Source organism: Halichoerus grypus, chromosome 3 (genome assembly GCF_964656455.1).
Source record: "Halichoerus grypus chromosome 3, mHalGry1.hap1.1, whole genome shotgun sequence".
NCBI lineage: Eukaryota > Metazoa > Chordata > Mammalia > Carnivora > Phocidae > Halichoerus > Halichoerus grypus.
Genome location: NC_135714.1, coordinates 1,150,707 through 1,170,039, shown reverse-complemented (window position 1 = coordinate 1,170,039; position 19,333 = coordinate 1,150,707). Strand labels below are relative to the sequence as shown.

Here is a 19,333-nt window from a genome sequence, read left to right as displayed (position 1 = left end):
AGTCTGTTACCCCCCCGAAGGAACTTCAAGTTTTTAAGTCTATCCGGCCCGGTGAGAGCACCGAGTGTTCCTAAAAGGAGCCTGACCTCATCCCGTAGGAAGCTCCGACGCCGACAGACCATTTCAGTTCGTATTTAATTTCTGACAGGGCGTTTCACATCTCAACAGGGTACGGCGGACACCACGACGCCCGTGAGCAGTTCGCTCTAGTGACTGACAAACACCCAACACCATGCTGCTCGGAGGATCGAGAATTTGGCAACAGTCATTTGTGTTAATTTTCATCAAAACAGGCTTATCTTTAATTCCCGGAAATACGGTAGTTCTGGAAGGTGGGCACTACGCACCCTGTGGTTTGTGTGGTCAGGATCACAACTTGAGAGGCATCCGAAGCGCGGACCTGAGCGTGTGGGAGGCCCGGGAGGCGGGGTGTCGTGCGCGGCTCCTTGCGTGACGGGGCAGACGGTGTCTCCCCCGCGCGCCGTGGGCGCCACACTCGACTCCCCTAGTGGTCCCATGTCATGAGTGCCGGGGTGGACACGTCCCCGGGCCCCACACCCGGAGACCGGTGCTGGCACGGGCAGGCGCGACCTCACCCGCCGGGGCCACGGTGCCGGCCATTCCTGATGCTGAGGAATCCGGAGATGGGGCAATTTTCGCTTTGTTTCTGCTTCACGTTCATGACAAAGGACTGAAGCTGATGTTCAGAAAGACCGACGCCCCCTACGCGAGCTCTGCCTCTGACTCGAGCGAAGCGCGTTGGCCGCCGTGGGAGGGCCCTCGGGCTCAGCCGCCACGCTGCAGCCTGGTTGTACTCAGGTTTATAAACCAGTTTTCTAGAGGTTTTTCAAAGTTAGTGTTATTTGCTCATTAGTTCAACAGTTTTTGGAAAGAGGATAACCATATTTAAAATAATTTTTCCAGTATTTCCTTCAGAAAGATCGTAGAATTTGAAAATATCAAAGTGACTCAAGAAATCACAAGATTTTTACTACGTCAAATACAAAAATAAGTTAATCTGCTCCCCAAAGTGCACTGCAAGCCCAGTCTGATGGTCTGACTTCTGCAGAAGTCCCTTCGCTGGTGGGAAAGGACAAGCGAGGTGTGTGGCCCGCACCCCAGGCCCCGGGCTCTGAAGAGCGGACTCCTGCAGGGCCCCCACGGCCTCGGGCTCTGGCCCAGAGCGCCGCCGGACCCGTTGCTGGAACAACCTCCCAAGTTGTTCAGGGAATAAGGAGCATAGATCTATACATCAATCCAGTATTTTCTTAGGACGATTTGAGAGAAATTAGAGTTCTAAACTGAACCCCTCCCCCCCCCCAGTCCCCGTCTTACCAAAGCAAGTGCATTTCCGGAGGTCACCTGAGCCACATGCAGGAGTCAACTGATGACCAAGGTCCCGTATCTCCTGGGTCGCCGTGTATGGCTCCTTTCTCCAGGACGGCGGTAGGAGAGGCACCAAAGGGACCGCCACAGTCGGTAAAACTCTGCTCTGAGTGCTGGGGGAGGCGCGGGCCTGCAGACACCAGGGAGCCTCACACCAGGAGCAGATTCTTCCCTGTGGTCAGAACCTGGCAGAGACCAGCGCCCCCAAGAGCTCACGTCACAGAACCACGGAGAAGCCGTGACCAGGGCTCTGGGTCCAAGGACATCCTGCAATTGTGCAAGGAGCAGGAGACCTCAGGAGCAGTTTTCAAGAAGGGCTGTGTATACGTCTCTGCAGGATACATGTCCTCCTTAGGTTATCTTAAGAAGAAAGAGCAGAAAACAGCACCTGCCGCTGAGTATCCCCTTCCCTCCCATTGCGAGCACGGGGACTGCAGGCCCCACGGAGGGCACGCGGGTCGTCTGACAGGACCCCTGCCCTCGGGGCGCTCCGGGCTCCCCACAGTCAAGAGGAACTTCGAGAGAGAAGACAACTTCACATTCCCAGCAGCTTCTCACTTTGTGGGGCTGGGCCTTCTAATAAGTGGAAGTTAGTGGCTGTCTCCCGGGAAACTCAGGCCGGGCGCCCGCCCGCCACCGTGCCCACGGCACAGGCCCACAGCCCCGGCGCGAGCGCTTCTCCGCGGCGTCCCGGCCGAGCACGTTTTCCACGAACAGACCCACACGTGTGACTCAGTGGAAGTAACTAGATGGGATAGTTCTAAACTCTGGGTCTCTCCTCAGACCCTGAGGGAACATTTTTTGGAAATGCACGTCTCCCACGTGCTCTGGGTCCCCAGGGTGGCGAGCACCTGCCCTGCACCCAACTGTCACCACAGGGCACAACACAGCTTCTACAGAGCCATTTTCACGAACTCCTCTCTCGACACAAACTCACTACCGAGTTCCGCTCCTTTCGCTGGGACAACTCAGGGCCGCATCAGTAAATACACATTTCAGTCGGTGGTAATTTGTGAAACAAGTTTAGCAAAAATATATTGAGAATAAAAGCCAGAAACTGGTAGAGAAAAGCCAAATGAAAAAAATATACAAAGTCTTCCCCCAAATGTTGGCAAGAACCGAGTGCGTTCAGGAGGCAGGCAGGTGAGAAGCGCCAGCCCCCGCCCGCTCGGGAGGGACTGGGCCGCGCAGACCCCACACTTGGGAGGCCGACGCGGTGGCGCCACTCAGTCCAGATCCACGTCAGAACAAACTACGGGGGCATCTTACAACAACGCTACCACTATCACCGCTCCTGGGGCCGGCTTCTCACTAGGATGGAAAAGAAGCATTTTGAGGAAAAATTTCACATTAGTACAAAAAAAAAAAAATCATACAGCTGTTTCATAAGAGCAAAATAATGATCAAAATCATGGTTTCCAGGGAATCCAGGGTCTGAGTCCTTGCCCAGGCCCCACCCTGGTCTCTCCTGAGTGATGAAGACAGGTAAGCAGGCCAAGTAACATTGTTAAGATTAAAGAGATAATAGTGATCCTTTAGAAAAATACTACTCTACATTTCGGGTGAGATAGAAACATTTCATATGCCAATTAATTTTCAATTATAACTTTAACCTACAAAAATAGAGTGGGAGGGGACCTTGACATTCTCAGAAATTCAAGTGTAGCTGTAATGCTGTGTAGTAAGGCTTGTGTGTCCGGGAACCTTCTGAACCTCGCGGCCCAGACGGGTCGTCAGTGCAGACGCAGCGGGCGCTGCTGAGGATGGCTCAGTGGTGGACAGGCGCTCCCCCCCCCAGGAGGCCTACACGGCTGGGTCCTCCAGGCCAGTCCCCCGCGTGGCCCTCTACCCTTGGATCTGGCCAAGCCGCTGCCTGGCGCTATTTGCCTTCCATGACTCTCCGCCAGCACCTTCTTCTCTTCCTCTTCCCCTTGGACTTGGTGGGTTCCAGAAAGGGTTTCTCAGTCTTGGCGCTTCGAGCCGACTCTGCCCCCAAGTCGTGCTCGCAGCAGTAGGACCGCCCGTCCTGGGTGGAGCTGAAGGCTGTCCCGTCCTGGTGTTCCTTGCAAAACGAATTGGGGCAAAAGTGGCAAAACAAAGTGGAAGGTTTGCCACACACGTCACAATGATGCCAAGGACATTCCCACTTCCCTGCAATGAAACATGACAAATTAGCAGAAGTGACAGAACCGAACAACTTCTAACCTCTTCATGGTTGAAAACCAATTTTAAAACCATCCAGTGAGATAGACACAAATTAAGACAAGACACTGCTTCCTGCCGAGCTGTGAAAACGTAAAGGGAAGCGAAGGCGGGCAGGCCCGGCGGAGGGCCTGGCGGAGGGCGCGCCCCGCTGACACGCCGACTCCTCTCCTGTGACCCCGCCGTGGCCTGGACCCGCGGTCCTCCTGACGTTAGTGTGCAGGGGGCAGCATCACACCTCCTGCGGATGGCTTTCCCATTTGCCTATGAAATCGTGCTCTGTCATAATTCCTTTTTTTTACACTCAAACGTGTTGGACTTTTCCTTTTATAGCTTTTCAGTTTCCCTTGGCTAAAGGCCTGTTTTTCTTCTGAGACCCCAGTGGACGTTTTCACAGTGGCGCCTATAATCTCTCCGAAACAAGGTTGAAAGCGCAAGGTAGAGCCCACTGCTTGTCCCCTCCTGGCCTGTCCCCTCCTCCCATGCCATCAGCTCTAGTGTGGCCTCCGCTCGGGGCAGCCTCAGAGGTTCCACGACCATTCGCGCCACGGACGCTGACTCCATGTGCAGACGTCCCCAGGCTGGGCCTCACTACCTGAGTCACCAGCGAATCTGTGACCGGGAGAGGAGAGCCATCGACAGGGACCCCCCAAAGGCTGCCAGGGGGCCCGCTCACCCACCGAAGGGCCGCTTGCCCAGGCCCAGGCACGACAGGTGGTAGGCCTTGGTACAGGACTTGCGGTCACACAGCACCAGCTGGCCGCCATCCCCACAGCGGAAACACTCGTCCTCCGACTCCTTCTTCCCTTCACCTCTGGTTCTCCGCCTCCTGGTTCTTTTCTTGGTCTTTTTGCCCTTTTCCTCTGAAGAAAGGGATGTTGAGGTCTAGAAAAAAAAGTGCAGTTCACTTGAAAGAATCTCATGGACGGAAGCAGTAAGAAACTACGAAGAGCCAGAGTCGGGGTGCAGGGGCTTCAGAGGCCCATGGAGACGCTCTTACACCGAAAGGACAGAAGACGGGGACAGGACACATGCCCAGGGAGGGCCACCCATCTCGCTAAATGGAACAGCGTTGAGCACAGAAAGTAGGACCGGCTTTGCCGAAAGTCTCCCGCAGTGGCACCTCATAGTGGCCCCCAAATCTGCTGACGGGATGCTCAGGCCACAGAGTGGCTCCTGCCGGGCCGCGGTGCATCCTTGGCTCTTTCTAGTAAGAATTTCATTGTGAATGAGAGAAAATCATTCTCCGGTTGAAGCAGCAGACGCCAACATGGACCCCCAACTCAGGGCCGGATGCCTGGGATCTGCCAGTGTTTCAGGGCCCAGGTTATGTGGCACAAGGAGGCAGGTAATTGTGTCCCAAATTTGGGACCTTCCCAGCATCTCAGAATTGGACCTTACCTGTAACTAAGGATGAGGTCACACTGGGGTAGGGGGCCCTTAATCCTGTATGACCAGGGTCCTTAGAGGAAGAGGAAGAGACCCAGAACAGGGAGCGGACCCCGTGAAGATCATGGCAGAGACGAGGAAAGCGTCTACAAGCCCGAGGAACGCCAAAGGTTGCCGGAAACCACCAGAAGCTGGGAGAGCGCTGGGAGGGAGTGCAGCCCTGACTACGCCCTGATTGCGGGTTTCTGGCCTCGAGAAGTTCTGTTGTTCATGCCTCAGCCTGTGGTACTTTGCGACAGCGGCCCCGGCAGTCCCCCGGGAGGAGCCTCGCCTCCCTGCGGCCATCCTCACCCACACCCTGCAGAAGACCCCCTCCCGCCTGTCACAGCTACAAGTCAACTCAGGAGAAGCCACTTTCCACTACGAGGGACGTGCTCGCAGACGTCGGAACTGCTGATGTCAGCTGGGGACAGTGGGAGCCATGCCTTTACCTTTGGTCTGTCCCCGAGGAACCCGCTGCAGTTGGAGGCCCCACACCGACAGACTGTTTTCTCGTTACCCAAACAATCGAGGTTGTAGTTGAAGGTCAGCTCTGTCCCTGGGTGACAAGAGACACAGCACTAGAAATACTGGCCTCTTTGTCAAGGCGAGAGCCTCCGCCAGGTCCCCAGAACACACTCCCGCCCCCTCACGGCTCTCCACGTGCGCTCCGAGGAGAACCCCCTGCAGCGCCCCCGCCCCGCGCCCGCCCCCCGGGCTGCTCCAGCCTGGCCTCGCGCGGGAGCTGTGACCGCTGCCGCCTGCCGCGCAGCCCAGGCCCCGTGCTGTGACCCTGGAGGTGTCATACCTGCCGGAATGTCACACACTGCAAACAGTCCCACGCGAGTGTCACCATTCACTGTCCACTTGAGGGTCTCACAGTTGGGCTGGCAGCTGTGGTTCATAAATCGGGAATAGTTTCCTTTGGGGCCGGCATCAATTATACGGTCCTGCAAGGCACAACTTATGTTTCAAGCAGCACTGGAATACGCGGGCAGCGCTTAGCCATCACGTCCTTGTTTAAAGGGAATTTTCACCATCTTAACACCTGCTGGACAACGATGTTGTGCTGGAAACCGTGGTCTCCCGTGTCCACTCGGACAGGACACCCCCAAACCAGTCCTGTTTCTCTCACTCACGGAGGGGGCGGGTCACGACCACATGGAGAGGACCAAGCCCCAGTGAGTGTTGGTGAGGATGGGGCAGCAGCTGGTGCTCCCCAACACCACCCATCGGATGACAAACAAGAAGCCAGGAGACACGGGAAGGTCAACACTAACGGCCGGTGGAAACTCAACATTCACGGACAAGAACAAGAGGAGCCCAGTTCCAAAATGGACAAAGGATATGAACAAGCAATGCCCAAAGATGAGATCCAGACAGACGCGCATTTGGGAAGGTGTCCGCATCCCTAAGCAGCTGACGAAGTACAAACTCCAACAACAATGCAATCTGACCTCACGCTGCAACGGGAGCGTTGGCCAAGACACCGGGGCCGGCCATAGGCCGGCAGGGACAGTTTTGAGAGAGCAAGCCGCCACCGCCGAAGACACACAGGCCCACGGCGGCCCTGCCCTGGTGCCCGTGCATAGGAGGATGTGTTCGTCGCCAGCAATGGGGAGACTGGAGCCTAAAGGTCACTGGCTGGACTGCACAAGGGGTCCCCATGCCACAGGGAGCAGGCAAGGTAAGAAATGTCCCAGCAGGCAGGAGGACACTTAAAATCAGGCAAAGTATGGAAGTCATGAGTTTGTGCAAAGTTGTGTCTGAACGGGGCACACAAACGTGTAAACACACATGTCTGTGGCATGTCTCCCCTGCGGCTCCAGGAGCCCTGTGCTGGGCCCCCCTGCCTGGCGATGCCGCCCCACAGGGTCCCCCGTGTCCAGGACAGGCTGGCTCCGACACTTCCCACCTCAGCCACACCCACGCCACGTGTTCCTTACATAGAGAAATGGCACCACAACGGGCTTGCTCCGCAGCACGCTCTCCCACGGCCCAAGGGCCCCGCTAACCGCCCACCCCGGCGCCGGGGGTGCCATCCCCCCAAGGACGACGCTGCCGTCTGCACTCTCATGCACCCGCGCCGGTGTTCCCACAAACCCTTTCCAGAACACAGCCTGCGATGCCTGCCAGTAGCGGGACAGCCCTGGTCAGCCCTGGTCCCCACCGCCGCCCCCACCACGGGTCCCTTCTCTGTCTCACTCTCGGAAGATGGTCCTTCCCAAGGCCCGTCACCCGCGCCTTCCAGGAGCCCCCCCGTGCCCCCAGTCTCCGCTGTCCTCTTTGGAAACTCAGTGGGAACTCAGCGCTCTCAGGTTGATGGGTCTGTCTGTCCTCAGTTCCGCTCCAGATGTGCTTTGTATGTACTCCTTGTTGTAGTTGCTTTGGAAGTGAGCTGCCGCCCTCTCCTACCAGAATCCTATGTGTAGATTCTTTATTTTAATTTTTAGAGATTAATGCTGCTGACTGTGGATCTCCATTTTTTTTTTTCATCCAACTGCTTCTAAGATCTCCCCAAGCTATCAGATACACATGGAGCCCGCCCCCACTGCTGCCTCCCTGGGCCCCCTGCCCAGTCAGGAGACCCCCCACCGCCGCGGCCTGCTGCAGCCGCTCCACGACGCTCTCTCCGAAGTCGACCTGATCGGACGTTAGCGTACCAAGAGCGGCCTTCTCTGGACTAGCGTTTGCCAAGTTTTTCTTTCCTAGTACTCTTACAACCTTTCTGATTCTTTTACTTTAAATGTTTTATTTTTTATTTTAGAAAGAGCGAGTGCACAAGTGGGAGGGGCGGAGGGAGAGAATCTCAAGCAGGCTCCATGCCCAGTGCGGAGCCCAGCACCGGGCGCTCCGTCTCACGACCCTGAGATCGTGACCCGGGCCAAAATCAAGAGTCGGACGCTTAACCGATGAGCCTACCCACGCACCCCTGGGACAGCTGCTCCCCGGAACGTGCTCCTCTTCTCTCTGGGGCTTTCAATCTTTGCCGTCTTTGCTACCCTACAGGTTTGGGTTGTTGTTGTTGTTGTTGTTGTTTTTTAATAACCTATCTAGGTATAGACTTATTTTTATTCATTCTGTTCAAACCTTGGTCAGTTTCATCAGCTTCCAGAAAATCCTTTTTTCATATGGCCTTTCCCCCCACCCCCCAGTCTCTGCTTCTGGAGCATCCCCGGGCCGCTCTGACGAAGTTTTCACCTTCCACCCTCCGGCACTGCGGTCCACGGCCCCAGAGCTTCCTCTCCAGCCGCCTTCCCCGCGGCTGCCTAGCACCCCCACAGCTGCCTTCTGGGCTCATTCCCACGGCTGCGCGTCTGAGCCGTTCACGTCTGCGTCCTGCTCTTCTCTCGTGATGCCCACGTCTCCTTCAGTGGCTCCCACCACTTCTAACGGAGGTCGTGTTACTTCCGGTTCTCACGAAAAGCTAAGACTTTTTGAAGGTCTGCTTAGGGAGCTCTTGCTCCGTTGTGCTCTGTAAACGCTTCGGCAGGGCTTGTCCATGTTGTTTTTATAGCAAGGATACGAGGTATGAATTGTTTACGTGTCCCTCGTGTGTCATGGGTTTTAACTTTGCTTCAGTCAGGTGCCCTCGGTGAATTATTTCAGAGACCAATTTGTGTGTTAAATGGTCAACTTGTCATTTCTTACAACACACAAGTAGTTTAAATTTAGACTACAAAACATGGTAAGATACAGGCCTAGGGGTTGAATTTCTAATAAAATGACCTCCCTTGCCGCTCCCCAAGGGCAGGGGATGGCAGAGGGAAGCACACATTGGCCACCCCCTGGGCCAAGTTTACTGGCCCCTCCCCTGGGACTACAGCCCTCCGTGGGGTCCACGCAGGCCCCTCGGGCCCGGCCGCACAGCAGGCCTCCGAGCAGGCTCTGGCGGTGGTCCCCACACAAGGGTTCAAACTCGAGCACCACCTGTTCCATGCCCCATGGCCCCCGGGAAGCTGTGCTTGCAGACCCTTGCCTCCACGGGTCTGGCTCCAGCACGGTAGAACTCTGCCCCTAACCTGCCGTCCTGCACAGGTGTGGTGAGAGTTTCAAGGGGGCGGGACAGACGGTCCTCCTTCATCAGTGGCTGGTTATTCTTAGTTTTCTGTTCATTCTGTATTACAGAATTCCTGTTTGCCAGCCTATGCGATCTGCAGGCCTGCCTCTTACAGAAGCCTGCGTGGACAGAGGTGCTGTGCTCCTGACAGGCCCAAGGGAGGAAAAGCAGCCTCCTCTCTAGTCCAGGATGCTCACCTTTCTAACCAATTCTTTTTCTTTTTTTTTTTTTAAAGATTTTATTTATTTATTTATTTGACAGAGAGAGACACAGCGAGAGAGGGAACACAAGCAAGGGGAGTGGGAGAGGGAGAAGCAGGCTTCCCGCTGAGCAGGGAGCCCGATGCGGGGCTCGATCCCAGGACCCCGGGATCATGACCTGAGCTGAAGGCAGATGCCCAACGACTGAGCCACCCCGGCGCCCCGGGAGGAGAGAATCTTAAGCAGACTCTCATGACCTGAGCCGAAATCAAAAGTTGGACGCTTAACCAACTGAGCCACCCAGGCGCCCCTCTAACCAATTCTTTTTTTTTTAAAGTTTCTTCTTCTTCGTCTTTTCTTTCTCCTTTCTTTTTTTTTAAGATTTTATTTATTTATTTGAGAGAGAGAGAGAGAGCACGAGAGGGAAGAGGGTCAGAGGGAGAAGCAGGCTTCCCGCTGAGCAGGGAGCCCGATGCGGGACTCGATCCCGGGACTCCAGGATCATGACCTGAGCCGAAGGCAGTCGCTTAACCAACTGAGCCACCCAGGCGCCCTAACCAATTCTTTTTAAGAAATTTCAAATTTACAGGAAAAAAATGGAATACTACCAGCAGGACCACCAGTACAGCCTTCACTTAGATACACCGACTGCTGACGTTTTCCACGTTCGCTGTGTCATCTATTACACAGATGTGCGTGTGCACTCACGCGCACTCACTCCTCCTTCCCTCTGCGAGTTACCAAACTCAGCTGCTTGAGCCTGAAACACATCACCACTTTCTCCTCACAAGGAGCAACCCTGTCCAGGCATCACTATCAGCACCTGAGAAACGTAACATCGGGAGCAGCAGCGTGTCCACCGCAGGGCTTCCCTCACTGTCTCCACGACGTCCTGTCCAGCACCCCAGCCCCAAGATTTAGGGTCTCGGGAGGAAGCACAATCCTCGTTGCAGGGTCTAGGCCCCATGACTGGTCAAGTTGCAGCCAATGACCAAGAGCCCAGTGCTCCCGGGGCCACAGCCTCCCGGGGGACGACCCTGCAAGGTCTCTGGGACCATCCTAATCTCCACAACAGGCTGCTTTCCAGACCTCATCACATCGTCTTTCTGTCATTTCCCTGAGTTATTCAAATCATGTGGTGTGATCATTTTCTATCTTGTTTTCAAGCATTCCTAAAAATAGCCACATCTTCCTGCTAAATTATGAGATTAAGGGCAAGAAGTAGCAGAAACATGCATTGTGTCTGCCTTCCCCTCAAGCAACATTCAGGCAGCAAGCAGGCTGCCCCTGGGGCCAGACCAGCCCACCGCGATGCTACCCTGGAAGGGGCCTGTCCCCGTCGGGCACCTGCCACCAACCCGCGAAGGGCCCGCCTGCGCTTTCTCTCACTCACCCCGACTCGTAAACAAGCATTCTCACCCACCCTCCCTCTAGCACACCTATGTTCCAGACTGCTTTTGCACATCTGGGCTTCAGACAAGCGATGAACAAACAGGAAGCCCCGCCGTGTAACTGAACACATGTGTAACTCTCCTAATCTGTGCTTTTCTCCTCTTTTCACTGACCCTTAGCCCGACTGTCCAGTACACTCTTCATGCACCGGTGGGACACGTGGGGCTCCCAGAACACACTCACGCACACAGACAGCCCGCTCCGGCCCTCAGGCAGCTGTCGGAAGACACCGTACACTTCAGGAGAAAATGTACACGCATCTGAAGAGCGACACGTGGACAACACGGTATCGTCACCACAAGACAAGGTCCGCTGTTACGGGCGGCGGCACGCTGCAGACGTAAGCCGTGAAGCTCAGTTAGCACTACCTTGTCTATGGTGAGCATGTAGAAGTGGGTGATGTCGTTCTCGTGTGCATATTTGATTCTCGCCATGCACTCCTCCTCGTCAATCAGCTCGCCAACATACTCGTTCACAAATTCTCCCTGGAAACCAGAAGAGCGTGATGATGACAAAGAACAGACGAACCAGCTCTCAATTCCATTGTGCAGGAGCCCAGAGCCGGAGAACCAGAGCGGGGCACCATGCACGTGCCATCACGCCCTCGGGGGTGGGGTCTGTCAGAGCCCCAGTTAGTCCGAGTCAACTCACATGACTCTAGACGTATTTCACACAGGCTGTCAAGAGAGAATTCATCCAAGCATCCTTCCCAAAGCAGCAACACCCTAACTCTCGCTCCCTGAAGCAAACTGCCCGTGGGGACACTACGGGGGGACCGTGAGCTCCTGCCGGACTTCCCGCTGCAGCTCCGCCCCTTCACCGGCAGAGTCCACCCAACAGGAGGCCAGAACTGGCCGCCAAGGCAGGCAGGGGAACACGACCACAGGGGTTTTGCATGTTTCAAGGCAGCCTTTTTTGCCCAGGATCAGGCCGACATCAGACCTCGGGTCTGAGGCCGCAGCCCCCAGGCCGTGCCCTGGCTTGGCTAGACAGAGGACAACAAGCCAATTCCAGTTGTCCCCTACGGCACGGACGACCTGGCCCTGCACTGCCCCAGAGAGCACAGCCTCCTGCCACCCATTCGTGACCCCCTGGAGCGTCCTGTCCACTTACCCAGCGAAGGGCTCCTTCACAGTCTTTCACATCCTAAAGCAACCACCGAAATGCCAACAGGAGGCATGCTCTAAGGGGATTTTTGAGTTTTACTTGGATAGGCAGCTTTCATGTAACATTTTACAATATTCCATTATAATAACTCAAAACCTTTTTTAAAAATACCATTCTTTCATGAGTGCAAAAGCCCAATAAGCGAATCCAAGTTTGAGCCACCAAATGAACCCTAATTTCTTAAAAGCAAGGGGGGGCATGACACACACCTTTCTAATGTCCCGCTTGGCGACCAGGCCCCATCCTTTGCCGTCTGTCTTGATGATCTTGGTCTCGGGGTACTGGCGCTTGGTGAAACACTGGTTCTGGCAGTACTCGCCTGCAGGACACACCTGCGGGTGGCACTCGAACATCAGCATCCTGTTCAAACACTCCGAATCAAAGCCACAGGGATTCTCGTCTGTGGGCTTACAGTTGCACTTCGGGACCTCAGAGATGTCCGCTGTATAGATCTGGACTTTCCCATAGGGTTTATTCACCTGCAGGGGAGAAAACTGGCGTCTTACGAGCTGATGCGCCAATAGAACAAGCATCCGACGCCCCGTCCCCTACTCCCGTCCCCACCTGCCCAGCCTCCTGAAGGTCTGAGCTTCAGAGGCCGGCAGGGATGGCAGGGGGCATATCCCACCTCCCAGCACAGGCCAGCCTTGACCTGGGAGCTCTAGAAGGTGGGCTGGAGCGGAGCCCTTATCCCACCCCAACTATTCCATGTTCCTCATCTACAGGAGAGAGCAGACACTTCTGCAGCCTGGCTGCTCTGAGGGAGGAACACGAGCAGGTGCTGAGCACAGTGCGGGGCAGCTGGCCTTCCAGCACCTGGATCTGATGACCGGCAGGCAGGCGGCCAGGGCAGTGGCGGTGAGCAGGAGGACACACGGTCTCTGCCCTCCTGAACTCGCAGTTTGTAACGACGGAACAAGAGCAACCCAACAAAAAAGCCACAGAGAGAAGGGAAGAGAAACTAAAGCAGAAACTAACAATTCAACGGGAAACGTGGTAGAAGACGCTTTGCCCTGCTGTGGGGTGACAGACAGCACAACACCGAAGAGCAAGCTGAAAACACGCCTTCAGAACCTAAAAGCCCCATGGGGCGCCTGGGCGGCTCGGTCGCTTGAGCGTCCGACTCTTGATTTTGGCTCAGGTCACAGTCTCGGGGACAGTGGGACCAAGCCCCACGTCGGGCTCTGCGGGAGATTCTCCTCCCTCTCCCCTTCCCTCCGCTCACGCTCTCGCTCTCTCTCAAATAAAGAAATAAATCTTAAAAAAAAAAAAAAGTATCTAAAAGTCCCGAGCTCTCCAACCCAGGAGCTCCATTTCTGCGAATTCGCCAGAGAAAACACTAAGCACAGGTCACTGCAGACAATGCTTCCTTCCTACACACAGGGTCCGCAGCCCCCGAGCAGCCAGCTGACACACGCGCTGAGAGGCTCCCGCGCCCCGGGCAACAGGACACGGTGGCCCTGGCCCCCCAAGTGCTGCGGCTGTGAGGAGCACTCCTCATCTCTTCCAGAGCCCAGGCTCCCCGCAGTCAACACGGGGGCCACATTCAGGAGCGCCCCCACCGTCCTTCCTTGCTGTCCACACCCTCTGAGATGGGAAGGTCATGTTGTCTCCAGGGCTCCAGCTGACCGAGCCACCTCTCATCCGAGCATGTCCCTGGCACCTGGTGACGGCGTGCTCCAGGAGGTCGGCCTGCCTTCAGCCCCTCCTGCTCCAGGCAGCCCGGCCAGGACTGTTACTCCAGCCCCTCGCTGGCTCTCAGCTGGAGCCTCACACAAAGGCAGAACTGAAACCTCACATGCAGAGACCCCAGCCGCAGCCCTGCGCCCCGTCACCCTCCCGTGAAAGGACACATGCTCGGCACTGACAGCATCTGCTTCTGCCTGCGACTTCTCCAGCAGCTGTCCGGGCCGGGGCCACAGACGCCTGCTCGTGGTGACCCCCTTAGCCACTGCAGCCAGCGGTCTGAGAGTCTGACGCCTGAGGACCACCCACAGTCCCCTCAGTGACACCTGAGCCATCTGCACGTCACCTTGATGTGCTTGTATGGCGGGGGCTTGCGCTCATTCTCCTGCGATTCTCTGGCTTCCCTTTGAAGTTTGATTTCACGAAAACGAGCTTCAGCTTCCTGCAGTGCTAAAAAGTCAATGAGATATGAGTGTGAGGAAGAGGTTTTGTTTTAGTGAACTCATCCCTCTACCCTTCCAGCTCCGCATCTCAACGGCTGGCCGCGGGCCTCCAGCTCCCTGCTAGACGCCGTCTCCAGCGTGCACGGAACTGCGGGCCACGGCGGACCGCGTGGGGCAGGTCCCGCCACACCGCAGACGCCGTCGAGTGAAGGGTGCTCGCAGCACATCCGGCTCAAGGGCCCTGGGCGGTACAGTATTGTGCCACCTCGCCACAAGGAAGGCCCCAGGGCCGGCTTCTCCGGGCCGATGCTGCTACGGCTCCCCACCCTCCACTGGGATCTGATGCACCGTACAGGCATCACTCCTGGGGACTCACTGTCCTAAGACAGAAAATGAAAATGGAATTTTGCTCCTCTCGAGCACACACACTCTGAGGAGTGAGCGCCAGGCTCAGGGAGAGCAGAGGAGACTGACCACTGAGGTTTGCCTGGAGGACACCGTGTGCGCTGGGGCCACCCTGACCTGCAGGACCCCAGCAGTAAGTCAGGATGGTGAGACCCTGACTTCACCATCACCGGCTGCCTCTAACACTGGCCATGTTGAGCTGCCTCGCAATTCCAACATCTTTCCTGTTCAATGGTGACTACCGATACCCTTGCGATGCCTCCCCCTTTGTCAGAAGGTCTCTGCGTGCCCACGGCGTGAGAGGATCCGCAGGAGAGGAGACAGGCGGCCCACCGAGCCTCCTACGTGCGATCGGCCGGGAAAGGCCTGCTTTCCCTGGACTCGCCGTGCATGCACCCCGAGTCTCCCTTCTGTCCCACTCACTCCAGTCAAGTGGTCGCATTCCCAACCGGTCAGCTGAACGACACCCTGCTCTTGTCCCTCTCTGTCCCCCACCTTGGCTGTGGAACCAGAGGGCGGGCACCTGTCTACCTGCCCACACCTGACACTTCGGGGGCACCTGGTCTAGACGGCAGCCAAGTTCCCTCCACATCTCCATCTTATGCAAAGGCAAGCTATAAGAAACTTCTGTAAATCATTACTGAAACTAACTTAACAGTAGCGCCAATGCATTTTAGTGAAATTAATCACAAACCGATGTTATAATAAAAGTTACTGAACGGCATATTTTATCCTGTACCTCAACAAATCAGTCTGCAAACCTACTTTTTTCTAATTTAAAGTATAGCTAGAACACTTAGCCCAGTGTTTTCTACAGAAACCAAACTTTCCAACAGCAGAAATCAGGATTAGCAAAAAGTACCCCAGAGTGTAGTTTCACTGCATCTGGAAATCTCCGTACCGTTTTTGAAGACTCTTCCGATCCCTCTGACCCCCTGGTAGCGGCTGCCCCGGTCCCCCTCCATGTACGGGAACACTCGCGCCTGATGCGTCCAGTAATAATCTTTAGACCCAAAGAAAAACACAGGGAATTCTCCAATCTCGTGCTTCAGTTTCTGAATATTTGGGGGGACATTTTTGGGATGGCAAACTTCTGCCGGCCACCATCTATTATAAATATTAAAAAGAGGATTCACAGACTCTTCAGACAGAGTGACAATCATTCAGTGCTTTCAGTCCTGCAAAGGGAAAAGAACACACGTGAACGAGGAGGCGGGCAGCGCGGCGCTCTGCTTCTCGCACCTGTAGTTCCCGAGCTTCACCCAGACGATGTCCTGGAAGTGCAGCTTCTTGCCGGCCCGACAGTCGTTGCAGAACCAGCTGCCGTCGGGCATGTCGATGTTCAGGCAGTCAGGGTGGAAGGCGGCCGGGCAGGACTCGCAGCACAGGAGGCTTCCCCCTGCAAGGGAGGACGAGCTGGCTCAGGCCGCCTCCTGCGGTCTGGCAGCTCCACACCTCGAGCTAAGACATCAGCTTAACAACAGCCGCCTGGCGACAGACTCAAAAGCACATTTCAGGGGCGCCTGGGGGGCTCAGTCGGTTAAGCCTCCGACTCTGGATTTCAGCTCAGGTCATGGTCCCGGGGTCCTCGGGTCAAGCCCCGCATTGGGCTCCCTGCTGAGATTCTCTCTCTCCCCCTGGCCCACCCCAGCCCATGCAAGCGCACGCTCTCTCCCTGAAATCTTTTTTTTTTAAAGCACATTTTACTACCACCATGAATAACTTCCCCTCAGTCTGTGCACCAGTCACAGTTAATTCAGAAACATCACGGTGTATGACTGCATGTGACAGGGGACATCACGAACGTCAGTACCCAAAGCTGGAGGAGCGCTGAAGCCCCGCCTCTGCACGCGGCCCCTGGGGTTACCTGCCGGAGCTGAGTGCCGAGAAGCCATGAGAAGCAGCGCTCCCCACCCACTCACATGACTCCAACAGAGTAACAGTGTCGAGCAGCCCCCAGCGGCACGGCCCTCACCTTTGGAGCACACAAAACACCAGCTCACGTTGACATGAGCGTGGTGCCTCTTCCCCTTGCGAGCAGTGAAATGGCCCGTGCAGATTATGCTGTTGGAAGCGATCACCGAGCAGCCGGCTGCCAGACAAGCATCCCCTCCATGATAGGCGACCGGGCAGCGGACACACCGCATCATTTTACCTGAAGGCAGAGACATGCACTGAAGACCCAACAGTGAACAGGGCAACTTGAAATGACCAAGCCCCCACACATTAAGAAAATTAATGCTGAAATAAACTTGAAGTATTTGATGGAAAAAAATAACTAGGATAGGGGCGCCTGGGTGGCTCAGTCAGTTAAGCGTCGGCCTTTGGCTCAGGTCACGGTCCCAGGGTCCCGGGATCGAGTCCCGCATCGGGCTCCCTGCTCAGCGGGAAGCCTTCTTCTCCCTCTGTCTCTCCCCCCAACGCCGGCTCATGCTCTTTCTGTCTCTCTCAAATAAATAAATAAAATCTTAAAAAATTTTCTTATACATGAAAGAGCACTAAAGCCAGAACAAATAGAATCAAAATGGTTCAAAGGTTTCCCCCTCCTAAAATTAAGAATCTTCAAGAAGACACTTAGGGCAGGAAGAAGGGAAAATGCAGCATGAGGCAGATCCTCTCTCAAGAAAAGCCCTAACCCGGCGCGTGTCGAGTCAGTGACAGAAGGACAGCTGGGCCGGCCGCCGGCCTGCCCCTTCCCTGCGTCCCCGTGAGCACACCGAAGCCACGGCGAAGCTCCGGGGTGCACCTGTACCTTTCGATGGCCTCGGGTTGGAAGGGTTGGAAGCGTGGCAGCTCACACAGCTGTGGAGGGGGCAGCGGAAGCCTCGGCTCTCAAACACGGTCAGAGGGTACTTCCTCACGCAAGCTTCGTGGTAAAACTTCCCACACTGCGACACGACACAGCGCTTCACATCTGTCTTGCTCTCCTTACACACAAAACATGAGTGAATCCCTAACAAACGGTTAAAGAAAGGGGCAGAAAAAGGTGCAAAGAACAAGAATTAAATTGTCGTTCCTGGGCCACTAAACTCCAGCAGCTCTGTCAGAGGCAGCCCGTGCCGCTGACGTCTCTGGCTCTGTTTCTGACCTTGCTGACTAGTCCCAGCATGCTTCAAAAAAGTCCAGCCATCAGGGGTTACCTCGCTATGAACTAGGCTCCAGCTTCCCCTGGAGGACAAGAAAGTCCGAGTAGGAGGCAGCCTAGGTAGGAACACCCACTCGAACTAGCCAGAAGCGTAAAAGGAGGCACTCCTCTGAAGAAAGGCTTTTACTCTCCCTTTTGAGAGCAGTTAACCAAGTACGGTGAGGAATCACTTATAATCATAGGCAGGCATATGCCTCCAGAAGCGGGGTACTGTTGCATCGGACGGCCTTGGCTTGGCGTCAGAGGAACTCTCTGGAAGACTCCGGGTGTCTTCCCAAGCTAGGACATGCTCCCACGAGAGCCAGGAGACCCTCAGGTCTGGCCGTGGACAGGAGGGGCTGCCTCGGAACGGCCTGTCTCCCCAGCAGCCCCCAGACCGTGCCGCCGAGTCCCGACGGCCGCTCAGGCAAGAGCACGGAGCTGTTCTTTCTGTTCAAACTGCAGCTCGGGTTCCCGCTGTGTCTCTAAAGCAGCCCGTGTTCCGTGACCGACTAGGTCACCTGTGCTAGCAGTGCGGGCCCTACGGCACCGTGGCACCCCACGCCAGCCACCTCACAGAGCAGGGCTCGGGCCGGCCTGCGGGGGTGGGGGGCCACAGAGCCCGGCAGGGAAGCAGCTGTCCTCCGCCGGGGTCTCCGACACGAACACCGCGCCAGGACGCACGTGTGGAAGCGCACCAGCGCTCTGTGCAGGAGCCTCGGAGGAAGGCTCCAGGGCCCGCAGGACGCTCACAGGCCTGCCCGCGGCGGGACGCACGGCTGAAAAGATACAGGAGAACTTGCCTGAAGCGCATTCGCTGCAAGTGAACCTCCCTTCTGGCCGCTGGGAGAGCCCGAGGCAAGCGAGGTGGAAAGCTCCGCAGCAGGGGCCCTCACAGAGCACGAGGCTGCCTGTCTTCTCACACAGCTGTGGGGCAGAAAGGGGACAGCGATAAGGCCACACCCAGCACCCAGACCTCCAGGTTACACTCGGGAGCTTTAGAGTCAGATGTGAAAATCGAGGAAACTCACACACATTTCTATCATCATAAATCAAACTCATCCAGGGGGTTCCCCGCGGCCTCCACCTCCCAGAGGAGGCCCGGTCACAGAGCGGGTAAGTGACCTGCCCCAACGGGCCACGGAGCTGGTGGTGAGGCCCCCGGCTTCCGACGCTTCAGAAAGCACGCACGTACAAACGCGTGTCCCTCACACAGGACGGCTGTGACTCAGTAACAGAAAAGACAGACCCTGCGCGTGGCGGCAGGACCCTCCCCGGGGCACTTTATCCAGGATTCTGCTGGCAACCCCACGCCTTCAAAACAAAAATCAGTGGGATGCTGGGTGGGGTTCAAGGAAAGAGTGAAGATGTGGCCTGGGACCAGGTCCAGGGACAAATCAAACGACCGCCTTCCCCTCACCTGACACACGTACTCCTTTTTGGCGGTTACTCCTCGCTCAGACTTCTTCGATGAGACGGACACTTCGGTCTGAGTTTCATCTGCGCTCTCGTCCGGGGATTCCAAGGGCTCGTCTCCCGGGCCGTCTGACACCTGGAGGTGAAGGAGGCGGACGACAGTTCACTAGTCGCGGAGAGTGGTGGCGTCACACGGCCCACCCGCGTCACCTCACACACAGGCCTTCTCAGCACCCGTCCCCAGCTGCCAGCTACTTGTCGCAAACATACGGAGTCAGCTGTTCCTTGTGACGGCACAACCTGGCCACTGAACTGTGTAGAAACTCAGAAAGGGACTTTACCCTCCTCGACATTTAGTTACATT

General features: G+C 56.1%; 2 protein-coding genes and 1 non-coding gene across 6 annotated transcripts in view; 1 reads left to right on the top strand and 2 right to left on the bottom strand.

Annotated features, from left to right (window-relative positions):
* NELFA (negative elongation factor complex member A) overlaps positions 1-15,153 on the top strand; it is a 39,309-nt gene extending 24,156 nt beyond the window's left edge. Inside the window, exon 12 of the transcript XR_013446230.1 lies at positions 169-15,153. The gene's annotated coding sequence lies outside the window, so the exon portion shown is untranslated. The remainder of the gene's footprint in view (positions 1-168) is intronic.
* The window catches only part of NSD2 (nuclear receptor binding SET domain protein 2), an 86,895-nt gene continuing 69,954 nt past the window's right edge, over positions 2,393-19,333 (bottom strand). For all 4 annotated transcript variants that reach the window (XM_078068296.1, XM_078068298.1, XM_078068295.1 and 1 more), the window contains 13 exons: positions 18,974-19,105; positions 18,357-18,480; positions 17,182-17,382; positions 16,405-16,584; positions 15,672-15,828; positions 15,331-15,536; positions 13,928-14,031; positions 12,105-12,374; positions 11,097-11,213; positions 5,825-5,966; positions 5,469-5,575; positions 4,269-4,473; positions 2,393-3,537 (listed from right to left, as the gene is read on the bottom strand). In XM_078068296.1, coding sequence (XP_077924422.1) covers positions 3,266-3,537; positions 4,269-4,473; positions 5,469-5,575; positions 5,825-5,966; positions 11,097-11,213; positions 12,105-12,374; positions 13,928-14,031; positions 15,331-15,536; positions 15,672-15,828; positions 16,405-16,584; positions 17,182-17,382; positions 18,357-18,480; positions 18,974-19,105 — 2,217 coding nt within the window. In that variant the 3' untranslated portion in view covers positions 2,393-3,265. The remainder of the gene's footprint in view (positions 3,538-4,268; positions 4,474-5,468; positions 5,576-5,824; positions 5,967-11,096; positions 11,214-12,104; positions 12,375-13,927; positions 14,032-15,330; positions 15,537-15,671; positions 15,829-16,404; positions 16,585-17,181; positions 17,383-18,356; positions 18,481-18,973; positions 19,106-19,333) is intronic.
* Positions 6,079-6,205, bottom strand: LOC118521580 (small Cajal body-specific RNA 23). Its single transcript, XR_004910202.1, has one exon.